The sequence below is a fragment of the Acinonyx jubatus genome, chromosome C2, assembly GCF_027475565.1.
Source record: "Acinonyx jubatus isolate Ajub_Pintada_27869175 chromosome C2, VMU_Ajub_asm_v1.0, whole genome shotgun sequence".
NCBI lineage: Eukaryota > Metazoa > Chordata > Mammalia > Carnivora > Felidae > Acinonyx > Acinonyx jubatus.
This window is the reverse complement of record NC_069384.1, coordinates 4,164,809-4,192,638: the sequence shown is the minus strand read 5'-3', so window position 1 is coordinate 4,192,638 and position 27,830 is coordinate 4,164,809. Positions and strand designations below refer to the sequence as shown.

The 27,830-nt window shown below is 58.6% G+C and overlaps 1 protein-coding gene across 1 annotated transcript; it reads right to left on the bottom strand.

The window, feature by feature from the left end:
* Window positions 1-69: 69 nt before the first annotated feature.
* On the bottom strand, window positions 70-26,794 carry RIPK4 (receptor interacting serine/threonine kinase 4). Its single transcript, XM_027041572.2, has 8 exons — window positions 26,541-26,794; window positions 17,545-17,836; window positions 11,274-11,422; window positions 9,541-9,590; window positions 7,131-7,289; window positions 6,245-6,348; window positions 4,556-4,817; window positions 70-2,602 (listed from the first exon to the last, which is right to left on the bottom strand). The coding sequence occupies exons 1-8, from the start codon at window positions 26,720-26,722 to the stop codon at window positions 1,443-1,445; spliced, it is 2,358 nt and encodes a 785-aa protein (XP_026897373.1). The 5' UTR covers window positions 26,723-26,794; the 3' UTR covers window positions 70-1,442.
* Window positions 26,795-27,830: the final 1,036 nt, after the last annotated feature.

Sequence of the window (27,830 nt, the reverse complement as noted above, 5' to 3'; positions counted from 1 at the left end):
CTCTGGTTTTCCCAAATCAGATTGTTTGCACTCATTTATAAGAAAAAGTCGTCTCGCGGACTCCAAGAGTAGAAGAGGACTTCCTTTTATTGACATTGAACAGAACTATCTGTCTTCCACACATTCTATACAACGGTAGCATACTGGAGTGAACGCAGGAGGCATATTAAAACATAGCCAGTTCTAAGCGGTACGGATATTTCCTGTCATAGAAAAGAAGTATCCTGCCCACAGATTCACATTAACATACACGGTACATTAACATCAATCTCGGTATTGTGCACCAGGCCACAGCACATGTCTGCACACAGGCTCACGCCCTGCGGCAAACCTAGTCCACAGTGTTCAGGGGGCACCACAGGGGACACCACAGGGGACACGGGAGACACGGAAGGAACACGGCTAGGATTGCATCTTTTACATCCAAGAGCGTGCCGTTGTCTCCTGGAGCCGCCTCGGGGGTGACATCCTAAGGCCAAGGCTCCCGCACGACGCAGGCGTTTGTCCGGCAGGTCAGAAAACTCCTAAGACCCCAGGACACTAGCACTCCGCACGGATAACCACCGCACCAAACATCAGAGCGGGAAAGAAACCCCCGGCTGAGGGGGGCTCGTCTAGCTACATAACACTGACGTCCCGAACCGAAACGATGATGCATGAACGTTGTCTTGACACAGTTCGCGCCAGGGTTCCAAACGCCTCTCGGGCAACAAGGAACGACGGCACGTAGCACCGTCGGGGTGCGCGTGCGGCCCCCCGCGACCGCTGAGCGGAGGGCAAACTTGGATATGAAAGAGCCGGTCGGATTTGCTGTTCGTTCGCTTTTCAAAACCAACCTTATGACTTTACGTTCACTCTTCACAAACCAGACAACCCGCCGACACGGACTTTTTTAACACGTTTAAAGCAACAGGCGATTCCGCGTTCGTCTATTAAAGGCAGCCTACGAAACAAGAATTCCACTAAAACTTCCGGAAACAGGCTCTTCTGCCTGCCGCTGGGTACGCAGATAAAAAGACACGGCGCCTCCCGCTCCCGCCTCCCCAGAAGCTGCGCTGCGAGCGGTCCCAGGTGGCTCGGCTGAGGCCGGGGTGAACTGCGCCCCACCCACGGCTTTGCCGCCGACGGACCCACAGTAGGAGCAAGACACGCCACGAAATGATTCCGACCCGTCTTCCCTCCCCCCCACCGCGGAAGGCGGGGCTGCCGATCGGCGGACGGGCCGACAGCCAAGTGCATTCTCGCCAGCTGCCTCCGGAGGGAAACGCGGCCGAGCGGATGCCCCGGACGAATCAAGAGTCAGCGGTCACCGGCCTCTCGCCGGCCGCCCGGTCAACGCCCCGCCGGGCCACAGACGAGGCGCGCGGCGCCGGCCGGCCCGGCGTCATTCTGTCCCCGCGGCGGAACGCGACGGGCCAGGGACCCCGCACGGGGTCCCCAGGCTAGGTCTTGCTCCGCCGGAGCAGCGCGGGGTCGGGGACGGGGCCGCCCTGGAACTTGAGGCTCTGCAGGTTGACGTGGGCCCCGTGTCGAAGCAGCGTCTCCACCGTCTTGGCGTGCCGGCCCCGGGCGGCCAGGTGCAGCGCACTGAGCCCCTGCGCGTCGGACAGGTCGAGCGCGTCGGCACTGGCCAGCTCCTCCACCACCTCCGCGTGCCCGCCGGCGGCGGCCAGGTGCAGGGCCGTCTGGCCCCGGGGCCCCCGGGCCAGCACGTCGGCCTTCTCCTCCACCAGCAGCCTGACGGTCGCCAGGTGCCCGTTCCGCGACGCCAGGTGCAGGGCGGTGCAGCCCTCGGCGGTCACCGCCTCCTTGCTGGCGCCCCGGTGCAGCAGCAGCCTGGCGGTGCTCGTGTGCCCCGTCTCCGCGGCCACGTGCAGGGGCGTCTGCGAGAGCAGGTTGCAGACGTTGACGTCCGAGCGCAGGTCGATGAGCACGCGGGCCACGCGGTAGTGCCCCCGCTGGGCGGCCAGGTGCAGCGGCGTCCTCCCGTCCAGCGTCTGCGCGTCCACGCTCACGCCCGGCTGCTTGGCCAGCAGCTTGACGACGGGCAGGTGGCCCTGCCAGGCGGCGTAGTGCAGCGGCCCCCAGGCGTCCTTGCCCCGCAGCCCCACGTCGCCGCCCCGGCGGAGCAGGATCCGCACGATGCTCTCCTGGCCGTGCTGGCAGGCCACGTGCATGGGGGTGCGGCCCTCGCAGTCCGCCTCGTTCGCGGAGGCGCTCTTCTCCAGCAGCAGCCGCGTGCTGGACTCGTCCCCGTTCTGGGCCGCGAAGTGCAGGGCCGTCCAGCGGTCCTCGTCCGCGGCGTTGACGCTGATCTTGCGGGCCAGCAGGAGCTCCACGACGCCCCGCACCCTCTTCTCCACGGCCACGTGGAGGGGCGTGGAGCCCTTCCGGTTGGTCAGGTTGGGGTTGGCGTTATTGAGCAGCAGCCACTTGACGCACTCCTCCTGCCCGGCCTCCACGGCCACGTGCAGCAGGCTGGAGCCGCCGTCCACGACCAGGTCCACGTCCTGGGGCTGGAGGATCTTCATCAGCCTGCTGGTGTCCCCGTTCACGATGGCATCCACGAGCTTCTTCTTCTGGACGTCTGTCGTGCCGAGATCTGGGGGAGAGAGAGACGAGGTTCGGGCTGCGGGCTGCTCCCAAGGCCTGGCGGGCGCCCTAACGCGGCCCACGCCTCCCCAGCGGCCTCCGGGTCGCCGCGTGCCCGAAACCACTCGGGAGTCACCCCCGCCGTGTTATTAGATTTCCGGTGCAGGGGGAAGACCTCGGGCAGGCCAAGGGGCTCCCGCGAACTCGCAAAGTAAAAGTCATTCTAGCTGTCCCGTAGGGTCGTCATCGGATAAGGGCGCAGGACTCGGCCCGTCTGCGCTCAGAAAATGGCGGTGATGGCTGACGTTGCTTCATTAAGAAAATAAAAATGGGGCGCCTGGGTGGCTCGGTCGTTTGAGCGTCCCCCTTTGGCTCAGGTCACGATCTCACGGTTCGTGAGTTCCAGCCCCGCGTCGGGCTCTGTGCTGACAGCTTAGAGCCTGGAGCCTGCTTCGGATTCTGCCCCCCGCCCCTCTGTCCCTCCCCTATTCGTGCGCTGTCTTTCTCTCTCTCAAAAGTAAAATAAACATTAAGAAAAAAAAGAAACAGAATGAAAGGCACAGACCAGGGAGGCGTCCCAGTCCACTTGAGAGCTGACAGTTCCCACAGCAGGGACACCTTTCCAGGGCCACCGGCCGCTCCCCGCCCCAGCCTCCACATGCAGCCTCGCCTCTATTTAACGTAAAACTCCCACCACGGTGTCTGGCCTCCGATTTGTGTGAAAGAAGGCCCGCCCCTCCCTCACATGAAACGTTCTCAAGGGGACTTGCACGGGAGGGTGGGGGTATAGGGTGGACTTCGAGAAGACACAAGCCACCCAGACGACATCTGTGTCTTTATGGGAACTGACCGCGTGCGAGCACGAAGATGCCATTTGAGAGTATCAGACCCAGAGAGAGTCATATAGCATACTTCTCTCCCAGAGACGGGGTATTTCCTTCCTGTGCAACCCCATCACCCACCGCTTACCTCCAGTCAAGCCGCCTGGCTGGGCCTTGCCCACCCCTGTGTCTTCGTAAGGTGTTTTCTCAACCCCAAATGCCCTCTTTTGCCCCAAGTATTCCACTCTGAAAATCCCAGGAGGCTCAGTGCATCCAGGAAAAGCACTTCCTTCCGGAAGGAGTTCCCTGATCTGCCAGGAAAAACAAACTGCCCCTCCTGCTGGGGTCCGTGTTCTTTCCACGACCCTGGGGCACTTGGCCCCCCTATACCGTTGTCACCCTGAGCATGAAAACCCGTGTTTTCCTCACGGGGCTGCAGCACTCAGAGGGCAGGACAGGACCACATCTTAGCCTCCCCGGGGGCAGCAAGGGAGCTACAGTGTAGGGCCAGCCCCAGGACCCGGGGACCGGCATTTAGGGCAGGGGCACAGAAAAGGCCCCTTCCAAGAGGAAAACCCATCGAAATCAACATCAACAGATAAGGTCACCTAACTGAGAAGAACCCCACGCCAACAGGGAGAATATAGACGGGACCAAGGTGTCATAACGTCCAGGGACAACTCAGCCATCACAATGCATGGCTGAAACAAGCAGAGAGCTCACAGACAAGAAAGTAAAGGGGTATCAGGGAAAGGGGGTACAGGGCTGGCCTCTACACGAGAGAAATCTGCAGGGTGTGGGGTTAGAATCATCTGGACTCCCTCGATACAGGTCAGGGTTCTCAGTCCGCAAACCCGATGCCAGCCCCTACACCTGGTGAGAGCTGGCGGCCTGGCCCATCCCCCTTACGCTTAAGTGATGCCCCCGGAGCCGCTCGGCCGGCCACTCGGCCAGCACCCACCTCCAGATATGCGCTCGGTGAGCCAGCTATGCCGCTGACTCCCCAGGCCGATTAGCTACGGGAGGCAGAAAATAAAGAACTGGGTCTGGAAGCTGGATGCCTGCTTCTCTGAGCTGCTCGCGGGCTCCTACGGCCCCTTAGCCGGGCTCACGATTTCCCAGGATACGGCGTCCTCGCTTACCGCCTGTGGAAGGCTCCCGCTCGAAAGACAAGGACAGCGACCCTCTGGAGGAGAAGGCAGAGTCGACAGAAGACACCCCCGAGAGCCTCTTGCTGCTGCTGGCCGACTGCAGCCTGGATTCGGAGCAGCTGCGGCTGAGCTCCTCCGGGCCCGCGAGGGTCTGCGAGGTGCCCGAGTCCAGCTGGGACAGGAGCTCGGAGAGGCTGTAGTTGCTGTCGAAGGTCGGGGCGGAGGCCCGCTTGAGAGGCGAGCACACGGGCTTCTGCGAACCAGGCAGAGGGAGGTGGGTGAGACGCAGCCAGGACAGAGGCGGGGACGGCGGAGGGCGAGGGGACACTCGGTCCCCAGACAGCCACACAGGGCGCTCAGGCCGTCCCACCACACACAGGCGCAGGGGAGCCCAGGGACACCGCGCCGGGCCCGCCAGGCAGAGAGGCACAGCTCTGGGGAGAGGCGGGGAGAGACGGCTCCATGAAAACAGGAAGCCCGGTGGCATGACCCCAGCCCGTCCCCGCAGTGGCGCACGCACAGGGCCACCTGGACGACGGGTGGACCGTGACCGCGCTGGGAGAAGGTGACGCCTGAATGCCGGCCACACCCACCTGGCAGGTCAGCACCAGCAAGCAGCGGAGGGAGGAGACGGGACCGGGGCTGGGGGTCCCTGCGCGCCCGCGCCCCTCCCTCCGAGCTGCCTGGGGGGCCACGTGGGGGCGGGAGCAGGGACGGGCCCAGCCACAGCGTCACCGGCGCGCCCCAATCCAACACGTACCAACAGGGCCTTTGCAAGGGTCTCCCTGATGGGCTTCCAGAAACGTAGGTCTCTGGAGCGCGATTAAACCCGAGGGTGACTCACGACTCTTCCGGGCTCATGCCCGCTTGTCCCCGGTCCCCCCTCTCCTTGGGAACTGCCATCCGCTCGGACTTGGTGGCTCCGTGCCCTGAGTCGCACCCGCGAACCGGGTGCCTTGCTCTCCCTTATCGGTGGGCAGGCCGCCTCCCCCAGACACCTTTGCTCCCCACCCTCGCGCACACGCCCCTTGACGCTCAGACTGTGGGCACACCTCAAGCGTGGACTCATCCCCCGGCCTCACGCGGATGCCTGGGGTAAGTGGCCTCCCGCCACACGGCACGTTAGGAAGTTCGTCAGGCCTCCCTTTGCGAGTCTGCTACGGACACTGAGTTACCCGTAGCCTCGGGGTCTCTCATCACACCTCACGTGACCTACGTGGGTGCCCCCGGTGGTAACCGTTTACGAGTGGCGGTGACAAAGTGGCCAGGTTTCCAAGTCAGGGGCGCGAGACAGCCAGACCACAGGAGCCCAGAACCCTCCGCCCCGCAACAGGGCCCACACGGCCCTTCTGTTCCCCTGGTTCAAAGAGCATCCGACCAGCAGCTCCTCGAGGTCACATGCAGGCCCACACTGTTCACTCTTAACCGCAGACAGGAGGTGGGGACAGAATGCGGCTGGGCGGGAAAGGAACCTGGGGCCACCAGAGCCGGCCACGCGACCTGCCACCGGCTCCTGAACACAGGACCCTGTGGCTGCTCCCACGGGACAGGGCTCCGCCCGCCGGGTGAGCCGAGGGGCCGGTCCAGGCAGCAGGGGAATGTGCAGAAAGGGAGGACTCGAGGGTGAAAACACGAGACCCCCCCCCCCGCCAATGACACCTCCGGGAAGGTCCCCATTACCGGGCTCTTGGGCTCTAGGGGCTGCTTCGCGCCCAGATCTTGAGCTGTCTCCTTCACATCACCATCGGGTTTCTCACACAGGTCCTCGGTTTCAGACGTAATTTCTTTTGGGGAGAAAACAGAAAAGGGCACGTCACTTGGACAATGACTTCCACATTCGCGGCTTACACGTGCGACTCGGGCGGGGACAGAAGAGGCCGCACCCCAGGGGACCGGTCGGTGTTGCAGCTGCCCAGGCCGCCGGCTGGGCTGAGCTCCCAGGTTATCCCCATGGAACCTCCGTAGGGGCCACGCGGGGGGGCCTACCATTTGCGACCTGGCAGGGTCATGCCAGGTGCCAAGGAGGAGTCACGGTGTCCCGGTTTCCCAAAGAAGCCCTCCCCAGGGGGAGCCCCGTCTGTAAGAGCCACCAGACTGTGTCCCCACACTGGCCACGGTGGCCGGCACCCGGCAGGGGACACTCTATCGCTTCCCCCCACGTGCTTTCAACGTTACAATCACTTCTCATTTTATTGAAGTCACTTTGCTAACCCAAGGACACACCCATTCAAGGCGGGGGCGGGGGAAAGACCCCAAAAGAAATGCAGAGAAAGCCACAGTGAGCGGTCTCCTCCGTCCCCTGCAGATGTACCTACCCCTGGTCTGAACCCGTAGCACCGAGCACGGCTCCACCGGGCTGCAGCTGGGGCGGCTGGCCGGCAGTGACCGCCCCACCCCGACCCCGCATGCTGGGAGACCACAGGCGAGTGGCCAACCCGTCCAGGCAGGGCCCGCCCCGGTGCACCTGTCTGCACGGCCTCCCCCACCCGGGCCTGCTCGTCGACCCCAGCTCCCGTGCCACGGCAGAGCGGTCGCGCCGTGAGCCCCGGGGGCCCCCCGGACTCACCCTGGAAGGTGGGCCGTTCTCGCGGCTCCCCGTGCCAGCACCTCTGCATGAGGCGCACGAGGTTCCCACAGGCCCGCGGCCGGGCTCTGCACACGGGCGGCAGCTCGGGGCGGTGGCCCTTCACCACCTTCACCATGATGCGCAGGATGTTCTTCTCATCTGCAAAGGGAAGGCACCCGGTCAGGGCGGCTCCGCGGGGCTGGGGGCTGTGCTCCGCGCCTTCAGGAGGAAAGGAGCGTGGGGCCGGTGGCAGCCCTTCCTTCGCAAAGCCCACGGCTCCCTCTGCTCCTGATCCTTACGGAGCACGTCTGTTCTCCCGTTTCCAGGCCTCAGAGACTCTCTGCGAGGCACCCAACAGAGCCTGTGCGTTGTATCACAGGGCACATCTTTCTGGGCATCAAACTCCAAGGCGACCAGGGTTCAGAGGAGAAAGTATCTGACGAGACATGTTCCAAAGCGGCCCGTGCGCGCACCAAAGGGAGGCAACACTTATAAATCACGAAGTCACGTGGGCCAGCCTCCAAGCGAACCCGTATCGCCCTGTGATGACGCAAGAGCCTTCCAAAATTCTGATTTCTACACCGAAACGCAGGCCCCGGGTGCCCCATGCATTGAGCCAGCCACAGCGATGGTGCCCCGGGACGCCTGCCCCCTCAGAGCACCCTCAGACCTGGGCTGTATAAACAGGAGGCCTTTCCTCCTGCAATTCATAATGTGGGGCTCCCCCTGCCCTCTGCTCCGACCTTTATAAGCACAACAAACTCGTTCCTATCACCCTCATCTTGGTCACAGACCAAGGGGCCCACGGTGACCTTCAGCGGGCCAGACTCTTCTCTCTGCTCAGCCTAAAACCACAACGTCCATCAAGGTGGACTCGGAGTTCCTTGTTCCCAGCAGCCCAGCCCCACCCCCGCCCCGCCCCAGACCCCACAGTTCCCAGCACGCCCACGGCCGGGGAGCCCTGCAGGGGCACCACACGCATGTCAGCAGGTGTGGAAAATTGGCCCCAAGTCACCGGCGCCTGCCAGGCTTCGGGTGCGATGCCGTGTCCCGCCTTCCTGTTAAATCTTGTGCAACAGCTATTGTGGGCATCTACGCGCTATTTCCAGCACACTGGCTTCCAGATCCCTGGAGGCCCTCCGAGTGATGGGAAAGCAACGCCCGCAGCGTTGTCTGCTGCCAAACAGATGGGAGAAGATCAAGAAACACCTTTTGCTTCTCTGCCTTGAACTCCCCACGTCCCAGGCAGTAAAGCACGCGGGCCTTGGCTCCCGACGTTTGTATCCCGTACCCGCCTTGGGTGTCGTGTCTGTGGGACAGTCTGGGGTCAGAGAGGACACTGCCACACCAGCACGGATCCGGACCACGGCCTCCACGGAGGAGGAGGAGTCAGGGAGACAGATGGACAGACAACAGACACCAACCCGCACCGGCTCCCAGACCCGGGGCCCCCACGTTGAGTCTGCTCTGCATTTTTGGATATTTTTGGTCAAACCACAAAACAGCGTGAATAACCCACGCGCCCGTGGAGGAAAACGATGAGGCTGAAGAAGCGCTCGATTTTTCTAACAAGTCAAGGTATCGGCACCGGGAGGACAGACCCCAGAACAGCGGCTGCCTGAAGGGAAAGAAATGTCACAGCCCTCGAGTGCAAGGGAGGTGACCTGGTGCACGCGTTTGTGCAAAATCCACTCAACCGTTCTGGAGACGGGTTGCACAGCAGTGTGACGGTGCTTCCTGCCACTGAAGTGCACGCTTAAAACCGGGTAAGACGGTAAAGTTTGTATGTATTTTACCATCTGTATATAAATCCAAAAACAGAATCAGCTGGAAATAAGCGCAGCTGGCAAATCCACAGAGAAAGCAAGCAGGTGGTTCTCGGGGGGCAGGGGGGATGGGCTGGATGGGCACGGGGTTTCCCTCTGCGGGGATGAGAACGTTCTGGTGCTATAGGCAGAACAGCAGCTAACGTACTCGATGCCACTGCATTATACACTTTAAACGGATGAAAGGATGGATTTTATGTCACGCGCATTACATCACACACACACACACACACACACGCGCGCGCGCACACACACACAAATGAGCGGGCACCTAAATAAAGAAATCCCCTGAACAGACCCCTTCAGACTGCAGCCTTTGCTGAAATGTGAATTATGCCGCAAGACTGCTTGTCTGCATGCAGAGAGGCCGCGGGGCTCCAGGAGGACACGCTGGGCAGCACAGAGCAGTGTCCCCGCTGCCCCACAGGATGGCCCCACCAGCTCCGTGGCCCAGAGCAACCCCCGCACCACCCCCTGTGGGAACGCGGACCGCAGGCACAGCTCAAACAGGACCACGGAGAGCGCCCTCCCGTGTCCCCGGACAGACAGAGGGATGCACTTTCCCCAAAGACAAGCCCACTCACCTGCGAACGGTTTCTTCTGCGTGAGCACACCCCAGATCACAATGGCAAAGCTGCAAGGAAAATCGGCCGGGTTAGTATCTGTGAGCAGGACCCTCAAACAAAGTCAAAAGCTCTCCCAACAGCAACTAGCTTGAGGAAGACCACTCCAGAGTCTTCAAAGGAAACAGAGAGAGAGAGAGAGAGAGAGAGAGAGAGAGAGAGAGACACACACGGGGAGAGGGGGAGGGGGAAAGGAGAGGGGGAGGGGGAGGACACTAAGATATTTTCCATGGATGCTTTACACAGGCGCCCATACTGTGGAGCGCATCACGATGGCGGCTCGGATGTGACACCACAGACACGACCACACCAGCTGGGCTTCCAGCTCAGACAGCACGGGCGGGACGGGGTGGGTGGGGACAGGGGGTGGCAGGGGGGGAGGGAGGGGAGGAAAAGGACCACCGCTCTGGAACATCTGCCCGTGGGGAGAAGGGCCTGTGTCTGCCTAAGTCACCCCCATCTCGTGGCAGGTGCAGGGCACCAAGACGCCGACTCCGGCCCCGGGGGGTGCGAGCGGCCTGCTCACTGAGACTTCGCAGAAGGCTGTGGAGACAGTAGACGGAGAACACAGGGGGCGGTCCGGCTCGCCGTCCTGGGCCCTTTTTTGGCTGTTGGAAAGTACATTTTCCCTCTCTGTCTATCTATGTCATATCTATAGCTACTCTGAATATACCCCAAAAAGCACAACCTAACAAATTTTTTTTTTTTAATTTTTAAAAAGTTTTAAACCTGCCGCTGCCACCCTGCACAGAGCTGAGAGCGGCTACTGACAGAGATGCGGGAATTCTCCTTTGAAAACGAACGCAAGTCTGCAAGTCCAAGGGCTGAAGCTCTCAACTCCAAAGTAAACACGGAACCTCATTCTCCCCAAACTCTACAAGCCGTGACTAGCCCCCGACGTGCCATTCGCCAGCGGACGGACGGCTCAGAGCACAGCTAGGCAGGCGCACAACGGTCACCGTGAAACCAGTCTGCCAGGACTCCGGATGCCAGTCATGTCAAAAAGGCACAGCTGAGGGCTCTGGGGCTTAGGGTCACAGTCACCACGCGTGAGACAAGAGCCACAGTGAGGGGCTTAGGCACACGCTCCCTCCTCTCTTCTCCTCCAACTGGTCTGAGTAAGACCTTAGCAATTTGGAAAAGGAAGGCGCCAACGACTTGGGGATTATTCTCAAGCACAAAAACCCCACCGACGCTGGTTTGCGAACAGCCCCCGATGCGTCTGCATTCCTCTGTCAAAGGTAAGTGACATGAGAAGCATAAGCCACTGGGCCAGAGGGAACTGGGTTCCAGGAGTGCAAATCCACACACGTACAGACACACAGATCACTTCAAGCAGCAGGCTCCCCCAGCAGATGAGCTATAAAACCCCACGTTTCATAAAAACACCAGAGCATTTACAGTGTGGGGGCTGGCCACAGAACTGTCTCTAACTGGCACCAGCCGTGACATTCTCCACCCTCGGCTCAGCACTCGCAGAGGACAAGGGTCTCTTGTACACCTGGGGTATGTGGACCGACAAACTACACACCCCAAGCCCTTTCACGTGGACTCAACCTCACGTCTGATGGCCTCTGGGAATCGAGGTGCAGAGCCCCCGCTTGGGCCCCCACGCACACCCGTCCCACCCTGTCCCACACCCGTCCCACAGCCGTTGCACACCTGCCCCCACCTGTTGTACGCCTGTCACACACCTGTACACGTCATGCTTGGTGTCGAAGAGCCGGCTCTTCTCCCGGATGCGCTCTGGAGGGAGGTAGGCGATGGTGCCGAACAGGCCGTCCATGCTGAGGTCATGGGAGTGGGACAGCCCGTTGCACTTGGCCAGCCCAAAATCGGAAATCTGTAACAGAGCAGTCAGACGAGGCTCAGTGGGCTTCGCTGGGGCCTTGCCGAGGGAGGCAAGAGGCTCTATCCCCACCTCTGTGGGGACGTGTGGCACGGTCCCCTGATGTGGCCGCGCAGGCACGGTGGGGAATCCACACCCAAGAGCCACGTCCTGTGTTCTCCGGGGAGGACAGGAAGGCACGGCCGGCTTGGGAGAAACAAGCCCCAGCTGTTAGGGGCTTGACAGACAGGGACCAGATTCCGCTCTAAGGAAAGGATTCGCTGGGAGACTGAACTCAGGCACGTTTACCATCTTCGACAGCATCACGTCTGCCCCTGGGGACGGCCCAAGTCGGCCTAGAGGGGAAAGCGACTCTCAGAGTTGTCAGCTTTTCAGGTAACACACAAAAAGCAAGGCCTGGCCCTAAGGCCATCAGCTGTGCAAGGGCCCTGCTGGGGAGGCGGGCAGGATGCAGTCTGTTCCTTGAAGGGAAATGTGCCTTCAGAAGCCCTTTAAAATTTGTTTTTGTTGTTGTTAACGTTTATTTACTTTTGAGAGAGAGACACAGGAGTAGCAGGGGAGGGGCAGAGAGAGAGGGAGACACAGAATCTGAAGCAGGCCCCAGGATCTGAGCTGTCAGCACAGAGCCGGATGTGGGCTCGAACCCATGAACCGTGAGATCATGACCTGAGCCGAAGTCGGCCGCTTAACCGACTGAGCCATCCAGGCACCCCAAAAAGAATGTTTTAATGTTTATTTATTTTTGAGAGAGAGCTAGACAGTGTGCGAGTGGGTGAGGGGCAGAGAGAGAGGGAGACACAGACTCTGAGCTGTCAGCACAGAGCCTGATGCGGGGCTCGAACCCACGAGCTGTGAGGTCATGACCTGAGCCGAATGCTTCCCCAGGCATCCCCAGATGCCCTTTAAAGCAAACAAAACGCACACCACACAGCCTCGAGGGGGCATTCTGCCCTCTGCCTGGACCTGGAACAATTTGTGATCAATAGGTTCTCAGTGGCTCCTTCACCAAATGCAAGGCCCCCAAATAAAAGGTGTGATACGGGGCGCCTGGGTGGCTCAGTTGGTTGGGTGTCCAACTTCGGCTCAGGTCATGGTCTCGCGGAGCCTCGCGTCAGGCTCCGTGCTGACAGCTCAGAGTCTGGAGCCTGCTTCGGGTTCTGTGTCTCCCTCTCTCTCCCCCCCTCCCCCACTCATGCTCTGTCTCTGTCAAAAATAAACAAACATTAAAAAAACATTTAAAAAAAAGTAAAAGGTGTGATACACCTGCAGGGAGCCCACCCACCTGAGGGCACACCTGGACCACCGCTGTGCAGTCCCCACACCTCCACCCCCTTTTCTCCTTAGGGCAAAGGTGTCTGGAAAGCTCACGGGACCCCACAGTGAGGGCGACAACACCACTGCACACTCCCTGTGGGGCGCCAGCCTCCCCCAGCTCCTGTGTAAGTCAGAGCCCTTGGAAGCTGGCGGGAGCGAGGTGTGCGTGGGATTAGGTCACACTGACTGGCATAAAGGGACTCAGGATCCACGAGGAAAACTGCCCCTTTGCATCTCCCTTCGAGGCTTAGGAGTGAATCTGAAGCCTTCTAATGACCTCCAGAGCCCCTCTTCAAACGCACCCATGGTGATAGGAAACGGGGCTCGGTCAGGCTTCACTGCTGGGCTCACCATGCCCTCGGGGTGAGCCCACAGCCCGGTGTCATCACCGAGCACAGGGAGAATTTACGAGTGGTGACCCGGTCCTTCAAGGGATCTCTGGCCCCGCCGGCAGGTAGCTGGTGGAGAAAAGCCTGCAGGACTGGGCCCAGCCCTCTGTTCCCGTGACCAGGACGGCGTGGGGCCACGCGAGCAGGGCCAGCCGGGGCATTTCTGGGCGCCTGGCTGCTTGCTGTCATTGTCTGGCCTTCAAGAAACCCCCCCAGCCATCACCTCGCCTGCAGACCCACAAAGCAGCTCAGGGCCAACACAGGGCCACACGTGGCAATCTTAACAAGTCGGTGAGAGCAAATGTTTCAGTTCAAACTCTCAGCTGCTTCGACCTTTTAATCTCAGAAACGGAGCCCGACTAGGGTGCAAGGGTCTCACCCCGTGCCCCCTACCCCGCTCACAGATTTCTGTTTGTTTCTGCTGTTTGCAGGGAGAGCCAGCCACTTCAAAATATCCGTGGTTCAAGAAAATAAGCATAAATTCGACATAAAAACAATGGCATCAAAATGCACATCAGAAGTCATAAGTCTCTGATGGCCACTGACCCTCCCCCCATCCTGGGTTCTCCCCCCACCCTCTCCCACCCTCAGGGCCCTGGCAATCCCAGGGTACGCAGAGTATACAGCAAACGCCCTACAAGTTGCTCATACATCTTCACATTCGGCATCGGTCTCAGGGCCGCTCAGAGCTCAGTGCTCACAGGCACCCACAGGTGCCCCGGGGACATGGGCCCTTCTCCTTCCAGGCCCACTGGACGAGACCAAAGAAGGGCACGATCAAGGCTGTGCTGGCTAGAGAGACAGGCCGTTCAGACCACAGGAGAACAGGACCCTCAGGGTCCCTCTGGATGTGGTCTGGGCAAACTGGACCAGAAGTAGCCTGAGATTTTAAACTGAGCTATTTCAGCAGGCACCCAGCTGGCTCAGTCAGTGGAACATGCAATTCTTGATCTCAGGGTTGTGAGTTCAAGCCCCACATTGGGTATGGAGACTATTAAAAAATATATATATATGGGGCGCCTGGGTGGCTCAGTCGGTTGAGCATCATGGTCATGACCTTGCGGTCTGTGGGTTCAAGCCCCGTGTTGGGCTCTGTGCTGATGGCTCAGAGCCTGGAGCCTGCTTCAGATTCTATGTCTCCCTCTCTCTCTGCCCCTCCCCCGCTCATGCTCTGTCTCTCTCTCTCTCTCTCTCTCTGTCAAAAATAATAAACATTTAAAAAAATTTTTTTAAATACATCAACGATAAACTAAGCTATTTCATTTTCAACGTGAAATGGGTTCACTCCATTGGCATTTAGTTACTATTAACCTCAGTATTAATTTAACATTAAGTCTCTTTAACACACTTTGCAAAGTAGGCAGTTGCTGTGAAACCTTCAGCTCCAATCATCCTTTCCGTGTCTGGAGGGGCACAAGGGGAGTGGCCAAGCTCACAACTTATGATCTCATCTCAAGATTCCAGATTAAAGTTTTATGGCTTCAAATAATCGCAGACTGAAAAGTGTGCAGAAAGCAGGCGGCCAATCACTGCAGAGCTCCTGGCCGACTGGAAAGCTCCAACAGCACCCTCCGCGCTGCATTTCTGGGAATGAAGAAACGTGCTATGTAAATATGTCATCTGTTTGTCTGGGGCTGAGTGTGGTCACAGAAACGCAGCTCCACCTGGGCCTTGCAGGGAGCTGCGGAAGGGGCCGGTCTGTGCAGAGGCCCAGAGCCCCGCCCGGAAGTGACAACATCAGCCTTCAGCGTCAGCGAGGCGGGTCCTAAGGTTTCCCCAGGCTCCTTAGGACCCACTCAGCTCTTCAAGGAATCTTCACCATTTACTAAAACCTCCGCAAGCAGCAGGGCTCCCGAGTCAGGTGTTCACAAGGAGAGGGAGAGAAGAGCGTTCAAGTGGAGGGAGCTCAGAACCAAAGCAGAAGTGACCGACCAGGAAGGCAGGCCCCCAGTGTGTCACAGAGAGGACGGCACTCCTTTCCCCACTGAGCCAGTATCAAGCGTCTACTGTGGACCCGGCACCGGAGACGCTCCCTGGACGGAAGCCACCATCCACGGTGTGCAAAAAATGACTCTACGGCCGCGGAACACCAACCCCGACGGCCCCAACCCCCACCGAGCACGTCCACGGGCCAGGCACTGAGCCATCAGCACTCCGTCCTCCTTGACCGCTCACGGCAACACAGAGGTGTGACCCCCACCCACCAGGTGACAGAGCTGGGGGCGGGGGCCGTGCCTGCAAGGAGGGCACTTAGAAGTGCCACTTCCTCCCCTAAGGGACACTCACATGCCCCAAGCATCCCACATGACCTGCTGAAGAGCGGAGGGGAGAGCGGAAAGCAAGCAGTGGAGATAAAAGCCAGCCAGGCCAAGCACCAGCCCGACCCTGCAGGCGTCTCAGGGACACAGCCGCGCACACACCTGTCTGCGTGCCCCGCGCGCACCCAACAGCGGCCTCTCTAAGACAAGCACCTTCCCGGCAGCCTCCGTCACGATAGCATTTCAGAACCCCTACCCTGATCTAACTCGGCCTCCTGCTTCCCCTCCCCCTACAAAACCTAGAATTTTCCATGACTCTTCTGCCTGTGCCCCCCTCCCCGACTCCTGATAGCAGCAAAGGCTGATGCTCTCTGAAGACCCAGTCTCTCCCAGTAACACCCCCCCCCCCCCACGCCAGCCGGAGTTCTGGAAGGAACTCCTCCTCCAGCCCACAGGCTGCCTGTGGGACACCTACTGCCAGGACACCTATTCCGCCCTCATGTGATGCCCACGGGCCGCAGGCTGTGTACCTCTCATATGCAGCAGCGGGCTGGGAGGAACAGGAGGACTCCAGAGACCGCTGAACCTGACCGTGGCCTCAGCTGGATGACCAGAGCCCGGGAGACCCTGGTTATGGGCCTCAGCCTGGCAGGTGGCCAGGCCACCGTCCAGAGTACCTCCTGCCAGCGAGGTCCCTGGCACACGACAGAAGTCTGTCGTTGCTTCCTCTTGTGTATATTCGAGCCTGAGATCAAAAGCTTCATTCTTGGGGCGCCTGGGTAGCTCGGCAGTCGGGTAAGCATCCGTCCCTCGGTCTCAGCTCAGGCCATGATCTCACGGTTCGTGGGTTCGAGCCCCACGTCAGGCTCTGTGCTGGCAGGTGCGGGGAGCCTGCTTGGGATTCTCTCTCCCTCCGTCTCTGCCCCTCCCCCACTTGCACTCTCTCTCAAAATATATAAACTTTAAAAAGAAAAGAAAAGAAAAAAAAAGGCTTCATCCTTCGCTTGGTGCCCACAGGAGCACCCTCCTTGATAAACCCTGGAATGTCAGTGGGGGCAGAGGCTCCACACCGGAAGCCAGTGCACCAGCCGGAAAGAAACTTGGCTCTAGCAAAGACAGAACCCCCGTGGCACCCATTCGAACCAGGAGAGCTCGTCCATCTGGCGGCGACAATCTCATTTTGGAGCGACTCCTAATCAAGGGATAGTCTGCAGTCACTGTCCAACGTGGACATGAGTCTCCCCATCGGCCTCAGGCTGGCCAGGTGCGCCACAAAGGTGGGGTGCCTGTGGCCCCTGGTCCCACCTCTCCCACGGGCATGGCTGGACTGAACTCAGGTCCCTCCTACCCCTCAGACCAGCAAGGGAGGGGCTCCTGCAAGCTCCCTGTGACCAGCCAGGAGAGTGTACAGGTGAGTCCCTTCCCGGTTCCCGCAGGGCCCAGGAAAGGGTTCAGGCCACTGCTCGCAGGTCCTTCTCACTCGCTCACAAGCCAGGCACAGGGAAGGGAGGCGGCAAGTGCATTCTGCGGGCCAGCACATGACCCCGGGCCTCCTGAACCACGCAGGGAAGGCCCGTGACCTGTGTCCCCCCTGGTGGCAACGACAGAGCCCAGGACAGAGGAGAGGCAAAGAAATACAAACCGGACAGCGTTACTAACTGCAGGCCCAGGTGGCTGGTACCTGGTATTTAGTTCCACCGTCCCTCGTACTTCTCTGTGTTTTATAAACTTACCCAAAAAGAGTAATAATGATAGCAGACCTCAGGGGCCTCACACGACGAGAAGAGAATGAGCCCCTCCGGAGCCTCGTTCCAGGGAGCGCCCCACGCCCCCCCACCGCCATCCCTAAGACCACAGATGGGGGGTGCAGCGGTCTCCCCCCGGTCGGATCCCTAACCGGCCTTCACGAGACGTCCAGTGAGACCGGAAGCCACAAACCCACAAGCTCTTTTCTTCCAGAGTGCTCAGAATTTAGGCCCATGCTCCAGGATCCGCGGGGGTGGGGGGTAACCGTGTGCATAAGGGTCCATTTTCCAGCTCCACGTTTCGTGGAGACTGGGGGTGCTGAGTCCTTATGTCCTCCCCCGGCCCCACTCAGAGCCTTCCCCCCCCTCCGGCCGCCTGGGCCCCGCACGCGGAGCCGGGCGGGTCCTACCTTGACGTGGTAGTGGGCGTCCAGCAAGATGTTTGCGGGCTTGAGGTCCAGGTGGAGGAGAGGCGGGGACATGCAGTGCAGGAAGTTCATGCCCACGGCCGTCTCATGGACGATACGGAAGCGCAGGTCCCACGGCAACGGCTCGGAGGCCAGCAGCTTCTCCAGCGAGCCGGTCTCCATGTACTCCATGACCAGGCCGGCGGGCTCCCGGCATATGCCGTACACGGGCAGGATGTAGCGGAACTTAGCCATCTCCATCTTCTTGGCTTCTTCCAGAAGCTCCACGCGCTCCCTGGAAAAGTTGGCAGACGTGAGACGTGGGAGGCGCTCGCCCAGGCCCCGACACACGGCGCCAGGTCCGCGGGCCGAGCGGGTGACCCCGGCGCACGGGGCTCCCCGCGATGCCGCAGAACCACACTTAGGACGTCCCGGGGCCATGGGCCCGACGGCCACTCAAACGCTTCTGTGCATCGTGGGTCACCGTATACGAAGAGGACGGACATCCCGATTAGCATCTGGGAACGCGCAGTCAGCACCACGGGGCCACCGAGCCAGGGGGGCCGATGCTGCCACCCCTCTTCCTGGGCTGAGGGGACACACGATGCCATGTGACTGAAGCCGCAACAAAGCATCCGTCCAAAGAACCCAACTCATCTAGTTCAACACGTAGCTGGCCCATGGGCCCTCCTTCAGGCCCCACACTGGTGTTTGTGGGGCATCAGCCGGTGAAGCCAGGTCTGCAGCTGCGGCCCGAGAGCCCCCTTTATTCCAACCACGTTTTCAGTCGTGGTAAAGACACATAAGTCATATTTTCACCATTCCCAAGGGTACAGTTCACAGGCATCACGTGCACACACGCCCGACACCCAAGCCTCGACCGTCGTCCCAGCAGACACCCTGTAGCTTTCCGCAGGAACTCCTTCCTCCTGGCCCCGCCCACCCCTTGTCCACTTCCTGTCTCCGTGAACCACTCCACGCACCTGACCTAAGTGGAATCACACAGGATTTGTCCTTCTGCGCCTGGCTTCCTTCGCTCAGCACCTCAGTGTAATGTGATCGTGGTTCAGCCACGTTGTGGCAGATGTCAAGACCTCACCACTTTTCATGGCTGTATGACGCTCCATTGCATGAACACGTTTTACGTATCCAGTCGCCTGCGGATGGGCACTTGGGCTGCCGTGAATAACGCTGTGTGTCTGTGTGCACAGGTGCACAAACACCCGCTCACTTTCAGCATTCTGGGCTACACACACCCAGGAACAGGGTGACTCGGGCCATGTGATAATCCGATGTCTAACCTTTTCAGAAACCACCAACCACCGTGCACAGCCTGCCCCCAGTTCTGTAAAGAACTTCCTGGAAGACGGTCTCACCTGTTCACGCCATGTGGGCTGTGGCCACTTTCCCGCTCAAGGCAGAGACCAGCAGTCTGCAGACCTAGACACGTTTACTCCCTGGCCCTCCATGGAAAGTGCACCAGCCCCGGGTCTAAGGTCACTTCCGGGTGCAGCCCACGGACTCAGATTAGAATCCCCGTATCCTGCTCTGTGTTAGCCTCATGGGGCAAAAGTCCCAGAGCGCGTTCAGGAAAAGGGGCTGAATCGCATAAGGACAGGGCTCGGCCATGCTCCATCTAGGTCGGCGGCTGTTAGAACTCGACACGGCAGAAAGCAACCCAAAAACTGGCTGAGCTGGGCTCCGTTCCCAGGTGGACACCAGGTGCCCCGACGGGATCTCAGCCCCTCTGACTCCCCATCCGGCCCCTGCATTTGGGAGTCTCATGTGAGCATATGGCAAGAAGCTGTACAGTGGGTGTCTCAGGGGGAGAACCCCTGAGGGTAGACCAGTGATTCTCATGGAGGGACAGCTTTGCCTGCCGGGGACACTGAGCGCCGTCTGGGGCATTTTGGGTGTCACAACTCGGGGCTACGGCTGGCATCCACTGGGTAGAGGCCAGGGATGCTGCTTAACAACCCACAATGCATAAGACAGCTCCCAAGACCAAGAATTACCCAGCTCCTATGCAAACAGTGCCAAGCCTAAGAACCCGGCATGTAGACAAAGCCAAGTGCATCTCGGCCAAATTTAAACTAAACCACTACACTCTGGAATTGCCCACTATGTACTCTCAGCATTTATTTTAACTTTCATCTGTTTCTGTGGTCAACTAATATTCAACAAGGGAGCCACGAACACCCAATAAGGAAAGGCTGGTCTTCCCGACAAATGGCGCCTGGAACACTGGAGAAACACACGCAGGATGATGAAATTGGGACCCTAGTTCACAACACACACAAAAATTAACTCAAAATGGATCAAAGTCTTAAAAATAAGACCTGATGCCATAAAACTAGAAGAAAGCATTGGAAAAAGCTCATCAATACCCATCTTGGCAATGACCTTTTGGACACGACACCTAAAGCACAAACAGCAGAAGCAAAAATCAGCAAATGGAACTCCATCAAACCCAAAAGCTTCTGCACAGCAAGGGAAACAGGGAACAAAATGAAAAGGCAGCCTACAAAATGGGAGAAAAATTTTGCAAACCCCACACTGGATAAGACATTAACATCCGAAATAGATAACAAATACGACTTAATTAAAGAAAAAATCGGATTTAAAAACGGGCAAAGAACTAAACAGACATTTGTCCAAAGAGGACGTCACAATGGCCAACAGGCAGGTGAGAAGATCCTGAATATCACTAACCATCAGGGAAACGTGAACCAAAACCACAAAGACGCATCAGCCCACACCTGTCAGCTGGGGGGGGGGGGGGAGGAGGGACCTGCACTCTTGGCAAGAACGTAAACTGATTCAACCGCTACGGACAACAGAACGAAAGATCCTCAAGAAAGTTAAAGCAGAACTACGATACAATGCAGTAATTCTGCTTCTGGGGATATACCCAAAGGCAGTGAGAACAAGACTTCTGCAAGATCTCTGCACACCCATGTTTATCGCGACAGCCAAGCTGTGGAAACAACCCCAATCGATGCCCATCAACGGATGAATGGATTAAAAGAAAAAAAAATAAAAACAACAAGGTGTGGCACATATACATAACGGACTATTATTCAGCCATGAGAAAGGAGGATATCCACGGGGCACCTGGGTGGCTCAGTTGGTTGAGCGTCCAACTCTTGATTTCAGCGCAGGTCATGATCTCATGGTTCGGGAGATCGAGCCCTGCATCAGGCTCTGCACTGTCAGTGTGGAGTCTACTTGGGATTCTCTCTCTCTCCCTGCCCCTCTCCCATGCACTCTCGCCCTCTCTCAAAATAAATAAAACATTTAAAAAAAAAAAAAAAGGAGGATATCCTGCCATTTGCAACAACTAGACAGACCTTGAGCACATCATGCTAAGCAAGATACGCCAGAGAACATACTGATATCGCCTATATGTGGAATCTAGAAAAGAGAAGAAATGGTGGTTACCAGGGGCAAGGCGGTGGGCAGATAAGACTGATGGCGTTTAAAAGTATAAACTTGTAACAAGGGCTAAATGGCCATAAACATACAGTTTATTCAACATACACAATAAGTATGTAATATGACAAATATGACTCCAGTGGCAACCATATTACAACATACACACATACACCAAAGTAACACAGTATTCACCTTAAATTTACGCAATGTTATGCATCAAATTTATCCAATAAAAAAATATTTAATCTGAAAAAACAAAAAAGTTCATCTGTTTTCCCTGCAGAACAGGTGCCAGGTGCCAGGCATGTGTTGGAGAACACGCTTTCTAATAAACTCCTGAAGGAAAAGTCTAGAATCACATGCCAGACATGCCCTACCGCAGCCGGGAACCGAGCAGACCCAGCATCTGCGTACCACCAATGCAGGCTGGGGTGGCCTCAGGGACTCCCCCTGAAATGCCGGTTCCGGCACAAGCAGCCCTGCCCGTAACCCACCAGAAGGGCTCTTCTGGAGCCTGGATGCACCCGCTCCTGACCTCCCCGCCCACACCTGCTCCCATTTGCTAGTCTGATGCAGAGTTCCAACACTGTACCCACCAAACAAATTCATTTCTTACTCCTTTGACCTCCTCTCTGAGACTACATGCTGCCAGGCTTCCCATACGTGTGTGAAAACATTTGCCAGGGAGGAAGGCCCGCCAGCAAGGAGGAGCCGGGATTACAGGTCATCGGAGGCTGCAGCAACCCAAGCTCTGCCTGCGTTGAGCACCTGTGCTCAAGGTGGTCACCCCAGCTCCAGGCAGAGAGAGAGAACTGGGCAGACACAGGGCACATTTTGGAGGAGAATCAATGAGACTTGACGACTGATGGGTATGGAGGAGAGAGAGGTAGCAAGGGCACCCGCCCCCACCCCGATCTCTACCAGGAGTCACCGGGCAGCTCCTCTTCTCTGCGAGGGGAAGCATCCCAGAGAAGGGAGAGAAGTCGGTGTTGGGCACACTCGTGGAGGCAAAGAATCCCACTGGCCTTCGGAACAAGTGGACCACATCAGGACACATCAGGAATGAAGTATCAGACCACTATGACACAGAACTGAGTTCAGCACGGCTTGCTTGCTTAGCTCTCTGGTTAAACGGCCAATTAATGGAAAGCACAGCGCCCACAAGAGCGCAGTGCTGCGTGTGGGGGTCCCTGGGCCGGGCTGAGAGTGGCTCCATCCCTTCTGGGTCCGGGCTCGGCTGGCTCTGGCCACACAGAGGCAGACCCCCCACCCTGTGCCTGGTCTCCACGGGTGTCTAAACGTAGGAAAGGCTAGATGTCAGCAGCAAGCATCGTTAGAAAGCCGTCATCTAAAGAGAGAGAAAACGGCATCCCTGGGCCCATCTCTTCCGTCCTCCTCCCGGAAGACCTGCTTATTACACTGAACCAGGACAACTACCACTCCTAACATGACTTAGTACCAGGGGCTACCTCTCCTCCCTATTTTGCTAAGAATCACGGTTATAGGGGACGCCTGGGTGGCTCAGTCGGTTGAGTGTCTGACTTCGGCTCAGGTCACGATCTCACAGTTTGTGGGTTCGAGCCCCGCGTCGGGCTCTGTGCTCACAGCTCAGAGCCTGGAGCCCGCTTCGGATTCTGTGCCTCCTTCTCTCTCTGCCCCTCCCCGGCTCACACTCTGTCTCTCTCTCTCTCTCTCTCTCTCTCTCAAAAATAAATAAAACATACAAAAAAAATTAAAATAAATATGCTCATATTGGGGGAAAAAAGAGTCAGTGTTTTAACTTGTCTGTTCCCGTTGCTTTTTTCTTTTAAAGTGGCTGCCTGGCCACCCCTCCCTGACCCATGTGTGTCCTTGGGTGCCACTGTGCCCACATGGCACTGGCCTGCGTTCTGCCCTCCCCCCAACCCCGGGGATGAATAGAGACCCCCCCCCCCTTGCAGTGTGAACCCGCGTGAGGCTGCCCTCCTGGCCTGCAGGTTTTGAGGAGCCGATCGATGGCTCAGGTATTTACAGGCTGGACAGTAACGAGGGTCATCTTCGGGCTGGAGACACCCTCCATCTGGGTGGAGATGAGCCTCCGCCCAAGCCTGATAACAAAGTATTCTGGGAACAAAGTCAATTACATCAAGGCCGAACTTCTCATTAAATGCAGGCTCTGAGCTACCCTGCAAATAAAGCGTTTTCTTCCATTTGCCCAAAGGGCATAATACATAAACCAGGGTGACTTCTGATTGTCGGGCTCATTAGCGCCTTAAGAGCCTCGCTGGCAGATCAGTCACTCTCGCTCCCCGCTCCCCACCCCCCTCCGCCCAGGCGGCTGCCCCAGTTCAGCAAGTTCACTGCTCCCCCTGCCCCAGGCCCTTTCCACTGTACGAAAAGCACCACCGGAAGCATTGACGGCGGAAAAGGGGAAAGTAGAAAGTAGGGGACGAAAGGGTGGCGGTCTCTGGACGTCAGGGGAGTAACACACCGTGGGAGGAGAAAAGGGGGGACCAGCCCCGAAGAGCTCCTGAGAGGGAACCAGCTTTGGGGAAGGCAGCAGGAAACATGGTTTAATCCTTGGTTAGCGGATGCCTCCAGGCCAGGCCTACTCGAGCACCAAGCTGGGGATGCTCCCAGGGAGCCTCCGAGGGTTCCCACACTGCTATTTTTAAAACTGACAAGAAGCGGGCTTGTCAGATCGTCAGCTCTGCCTTTGCAGACTGGGGGTTTGCTCGGGCTCGTCCGGACTAGCCAGTGCGGATGGCGCCTTCGCTGCGGGCCGGTGCCCAGGCCAGGCACTCTGTTATTCCGGGCTTCCTCTTAGCCCAAGGGAGGGGCGGGAGGCTGGAGGACTGGGGCCTCTGGGGTCACTTGTGCTCTCTACACGGTAACCTGCCCAGCCCTAGACCCCACCCTAGCGCTCATGATCCCCCTGATCAGGGTTAGCCAGGGAGGCCACGTGTCTCCCCCAAGCCACCAGCCATGCCCATAAGGAGTGGGAAACGCAGATCAGTAGGGTGTCACTTGTGAAATCCCAAGAAGGTCCCCTTGGAAGCTCCTATGGCAGGTGCTTCAGTGGCCCCTGCCTCCCCCCCCCCACCCCTTCCTCAAGGTGGCCCCTGACCTTCCCTGCACAGAACTCTGTGCTCACAGGCTTGAGGCAGCCTGCTGCTCCCAGGAGCCTGGGGCACCTGCTGGGGGGGGGGGGGGGGGGGCGTGGATAAAGTCTGCGGCCAGGGCAGTAGTAGGGCTGGAGGCTTCACCCAGAACCCCAAGAAAACCCTGTTCCCCACTCCACTTCAGGGAACACATTGCGGGGTGGGGATGGGGGGCAGCACAACCACCATTTCAAAGTCTAGATGCGACTGTGCAAGGCACCCAGCCCCTCCTGCACAACACAACCCCACCCCCACCCCCACCCCACCCCCGAACCTGGAGCTGAATTCAGTCAATCATTAACTTCTGGCTTCACACACAAAGAGCAGGGGGTTAACCATCTTCTCAAGCAGAGAAATCAGCCACTGCTGCAAATACAGAACCCCCGGCCTGCCCTACCGGGCCGGCAAAGTGCGAGAGGTGACTCTCTTCCTGTTGGGCGATGCTGACCTCCACGGGGCCGCCCGCTAACATGCCACCACCTGCCTGGCTCGGGCAGGGCAGGAAAGGCTTCCAGTTAAAGGACAAAACACTTTTCAACCAGGCTATGCAATATCCTAAGTGATCCGCGTCAAGTAGAGAAACCCTACCTCCTCCTGGGCCACCCAAGAAAGAAGGGCCTGGTGGCTGGAAATAACAGATTCTGAGGGTGCCGGCTGGTGAGTCAGCCTGGGTGCATCCTTGGTTACTTTGTTTGCTCCTCCAAGAAACCCGTGTGAAAAACGTTGCTGGTGAATAAAACTCGCTTTGACCAGAAGACTCCGTCGGACCAAGGTCCCCAGAGCATAAAAATGTCGCTATGGCGAGGGTCTTGCCTTTCAGGATCTGACCACTGGCTGGTATTCAACGCGGGTCGGATTTCATCAAAATAACCACAGTGCCCCTCCCTCCCGGCCTGAGAAGTTCCCAGGATCCACGGCATAGAGGGGGAGGGACGGCTTGCACAGCCCCTCACCTCTGTGATGTTTCTATGACACTTGTCACCACTCTACTGCCAGTTTCCAAGTAACACTGGGTTTGAGGCTCACGGCAAGAGGTCACCCAGAGCTCTCCTGCCTAGTCTCCTAGGCCAGGATGAAAATACGAGGGGAGCGAATGCACGGGGCCTAGTACCTCACGCTGCAGCAGAAAACACTGCAATCCGTTTACCTTAGTCCCGGGGACTCAAAGAGCCCCAGGGAGGGGACGTCACCACCATCCCACCAGCGAGAAGCTGGGGTTTGGAGGCCCCATTGCTCAATCAGCCGAGGATTCAAACCCAGGCGCTGGAGACAGCAAAGGCTATGAGAGGTTTCACAGGAGCTGTTTTCCTTTGTGTGTTCGGTAGGGACTCCCTAAGGGGGGATCTCCGCACAGAATACAAACCCAACTTCCTCCTAGAAGGCACACTTTCACCACATAATTTAAGTGTGGTCCACTGAAGTTTACGTATCAACTAAGTTTACATATCAACTACTACAATGCAAACGTAAAAGGCAGCATTAAAACCAGAACTGCTTCTCAAGACCCTCTCCCCCCCCACCCCCCCAACTCCACCCCCTTCCCCCCAAATTAAGCACAGACTACAATCCACCGGCCCTGTTTCACAGGTGTGGCTTCGCGTCCTTTCCAATCGTGGTTAACTGAGTCCCCGTGTTAGGCTGGGACAAGCAGGTTCTTGGACTGGGGCGCTGGGGTGCAGGAGGGCGCTATGGTTCGACCACAAAGCGGGTTAATGTAAAGCCCTCCCCCGCCCCCCCTCACCAGGGGCTCGGCCTGGAAATCAAGTCAGCCAAAGCCAGAGCGCTAGGTCAGGGAGCGCTGGGCAGAACCCCCCGCCCCCCACCCCCGGGGCCGCCTGCCGGACCCCAAGGCCAAGCCCGAGTTCCGTGGCTGCGGAAGCCCGGCCAAGCCAAGCCCAGTGCTTCCGACCGAAATAATTACCGTCTTACACCAATTTGTGCTCCAGCGTAAATTACTAAGTAAGTCGAAGGGAGTCTAACTAACTCACAAAGCCCAGATCCCCACACGGCAATTTTTCTAAGCCGGGCGCAGACCGCAGCGCCCAGGCGGGTCGCGGGCGGGCCGGACGCGCCTCCGAGGGGCGCGGGTCCAAAGCCCGGAAAACCCGAGGCTTCACGCGAAGCTCGCTAGCACCGGGGTGGCCCCACCGGGCACCTCGCAACGTTTCGACCAAACGCGGCCCCTCGAAGCGGGAGCCGCAGCCGGGGACCCGGAGCAGCTAGCTCGCCGCCCCGGCCTCCGCGTCCCTCGGGCCGGGCAAGCGGCGCGGACACCGCTTTCCCTCCGGGGGCTCCCGAGACGACTCAGGTGGAGAGGAGCCCCCCCGCCCGGAATCCAAGCGCCCGGACCCCCTCCCGCCGCGGCGCGCCGCAGCCAGGCCCGGCCGCGTCGCCCGCCCCAGCGCCCCCGCCCGGGCCGCTGACCTGTCGTCGACGTGCAGGCTGGGCGAGCACTTGATGGCGAGCCACGTCTTCCAGTGGACATGGCGCACCTTGTACACCTGCCCGAAGCCGCCCGAGCCGACCTTCTCCCAGCCGGCGAACTCGCCCGCGTCGAAGGTGCGCAGCAGCCCCAGGGCCCACGGGCTCCCGCTCTCGCCCTCCATCGCGCGCGTCTCGCCGCCGCCCCGCGCCGCCGCGGCCGCCCAGGTGCCCAGGTGTGCGCCCCGCCCCGCTGACGTCACTTCCGCCGCTCGCCGGCCCCGCCCCTCCCCGGGCGCCAGGTCCCTGCAGCCCCATCGAGGGACGCGTGGGGTCACTGCGTCCTCCGCCCCGGGCGGCGGCGCGCGCAGGTGCCGGCCTGGGTGCGTGCGTGTGTGCAGATCCCAGTAGGGTCCCACGCAGGTGTGAGAGACAAGTCACGGCCGCGTTTCCCCCGGTGCTATCGCTTGGCAGAAGTTGGCCAAAAAAGGGGGAAGAAAGTACCGCAACAACCAGGCTGTCGACTGTCGTGCGGCCCACCGATCGGATTCGGATTTCCCCGATTTTACTTGGCCTCGTTGGCGCGCGTTGAGTTCTGAACCATGGTATCACCTGTGTAAGTTCGTGCATCTACTACTGCTGTCAAGATCTAGAACATTCCATCAGGAAAGGACCCCCCCCCCCCCGCCCCTCCTGAGCCCCTTCTGGTAACGGAAACCCTGGCCATCACTAATCTTTCCTCTGTTTCTAAAATTGCATTATTTTCAAATACGTTGTGTTTGCACACAGGAATTGTAGAGGGTGGGATCTTTGGGAATTGGCTTTTTTTTCCCCCCCACTAAGCATAATTCCCTGGAAATTAGCGGCTCGCTTTTTGACACTGAAGTTTCCACTTTGGAAGTAACCCTTTTTTTAATCACCCCAACAGCAGATCTAAAGTGGAGTTTTAGGGACACCTGGGTGGCTCAGCCGGTTGAGCGGCCCACTTCGGTTCAGGTTATGTTCTCGTGGTCCTGGAGTTCGAGCCCGGGGATGGGCTCTGAGCTCCGTTGACAGCTCAGAGCCTGAACCCTGCTTCAGATTTGGTGTCTCCCCTCTCTCTCTGCCCCTCCCCCCGCTCACACTCTGTCTCTCTCTCTAACATAAATAAACGTTAAAAAAAATTTTTAAGTGGGGTTTTTAAGACAACGGGGTTCCTCCACCCTTTCCTGGAGAACAGTATCTTTTTTACATCTCGAACACACTGGAAAGGAAAGATGTTTTTCCACCTTTGGGAGGAAAAAAAATTCCCAG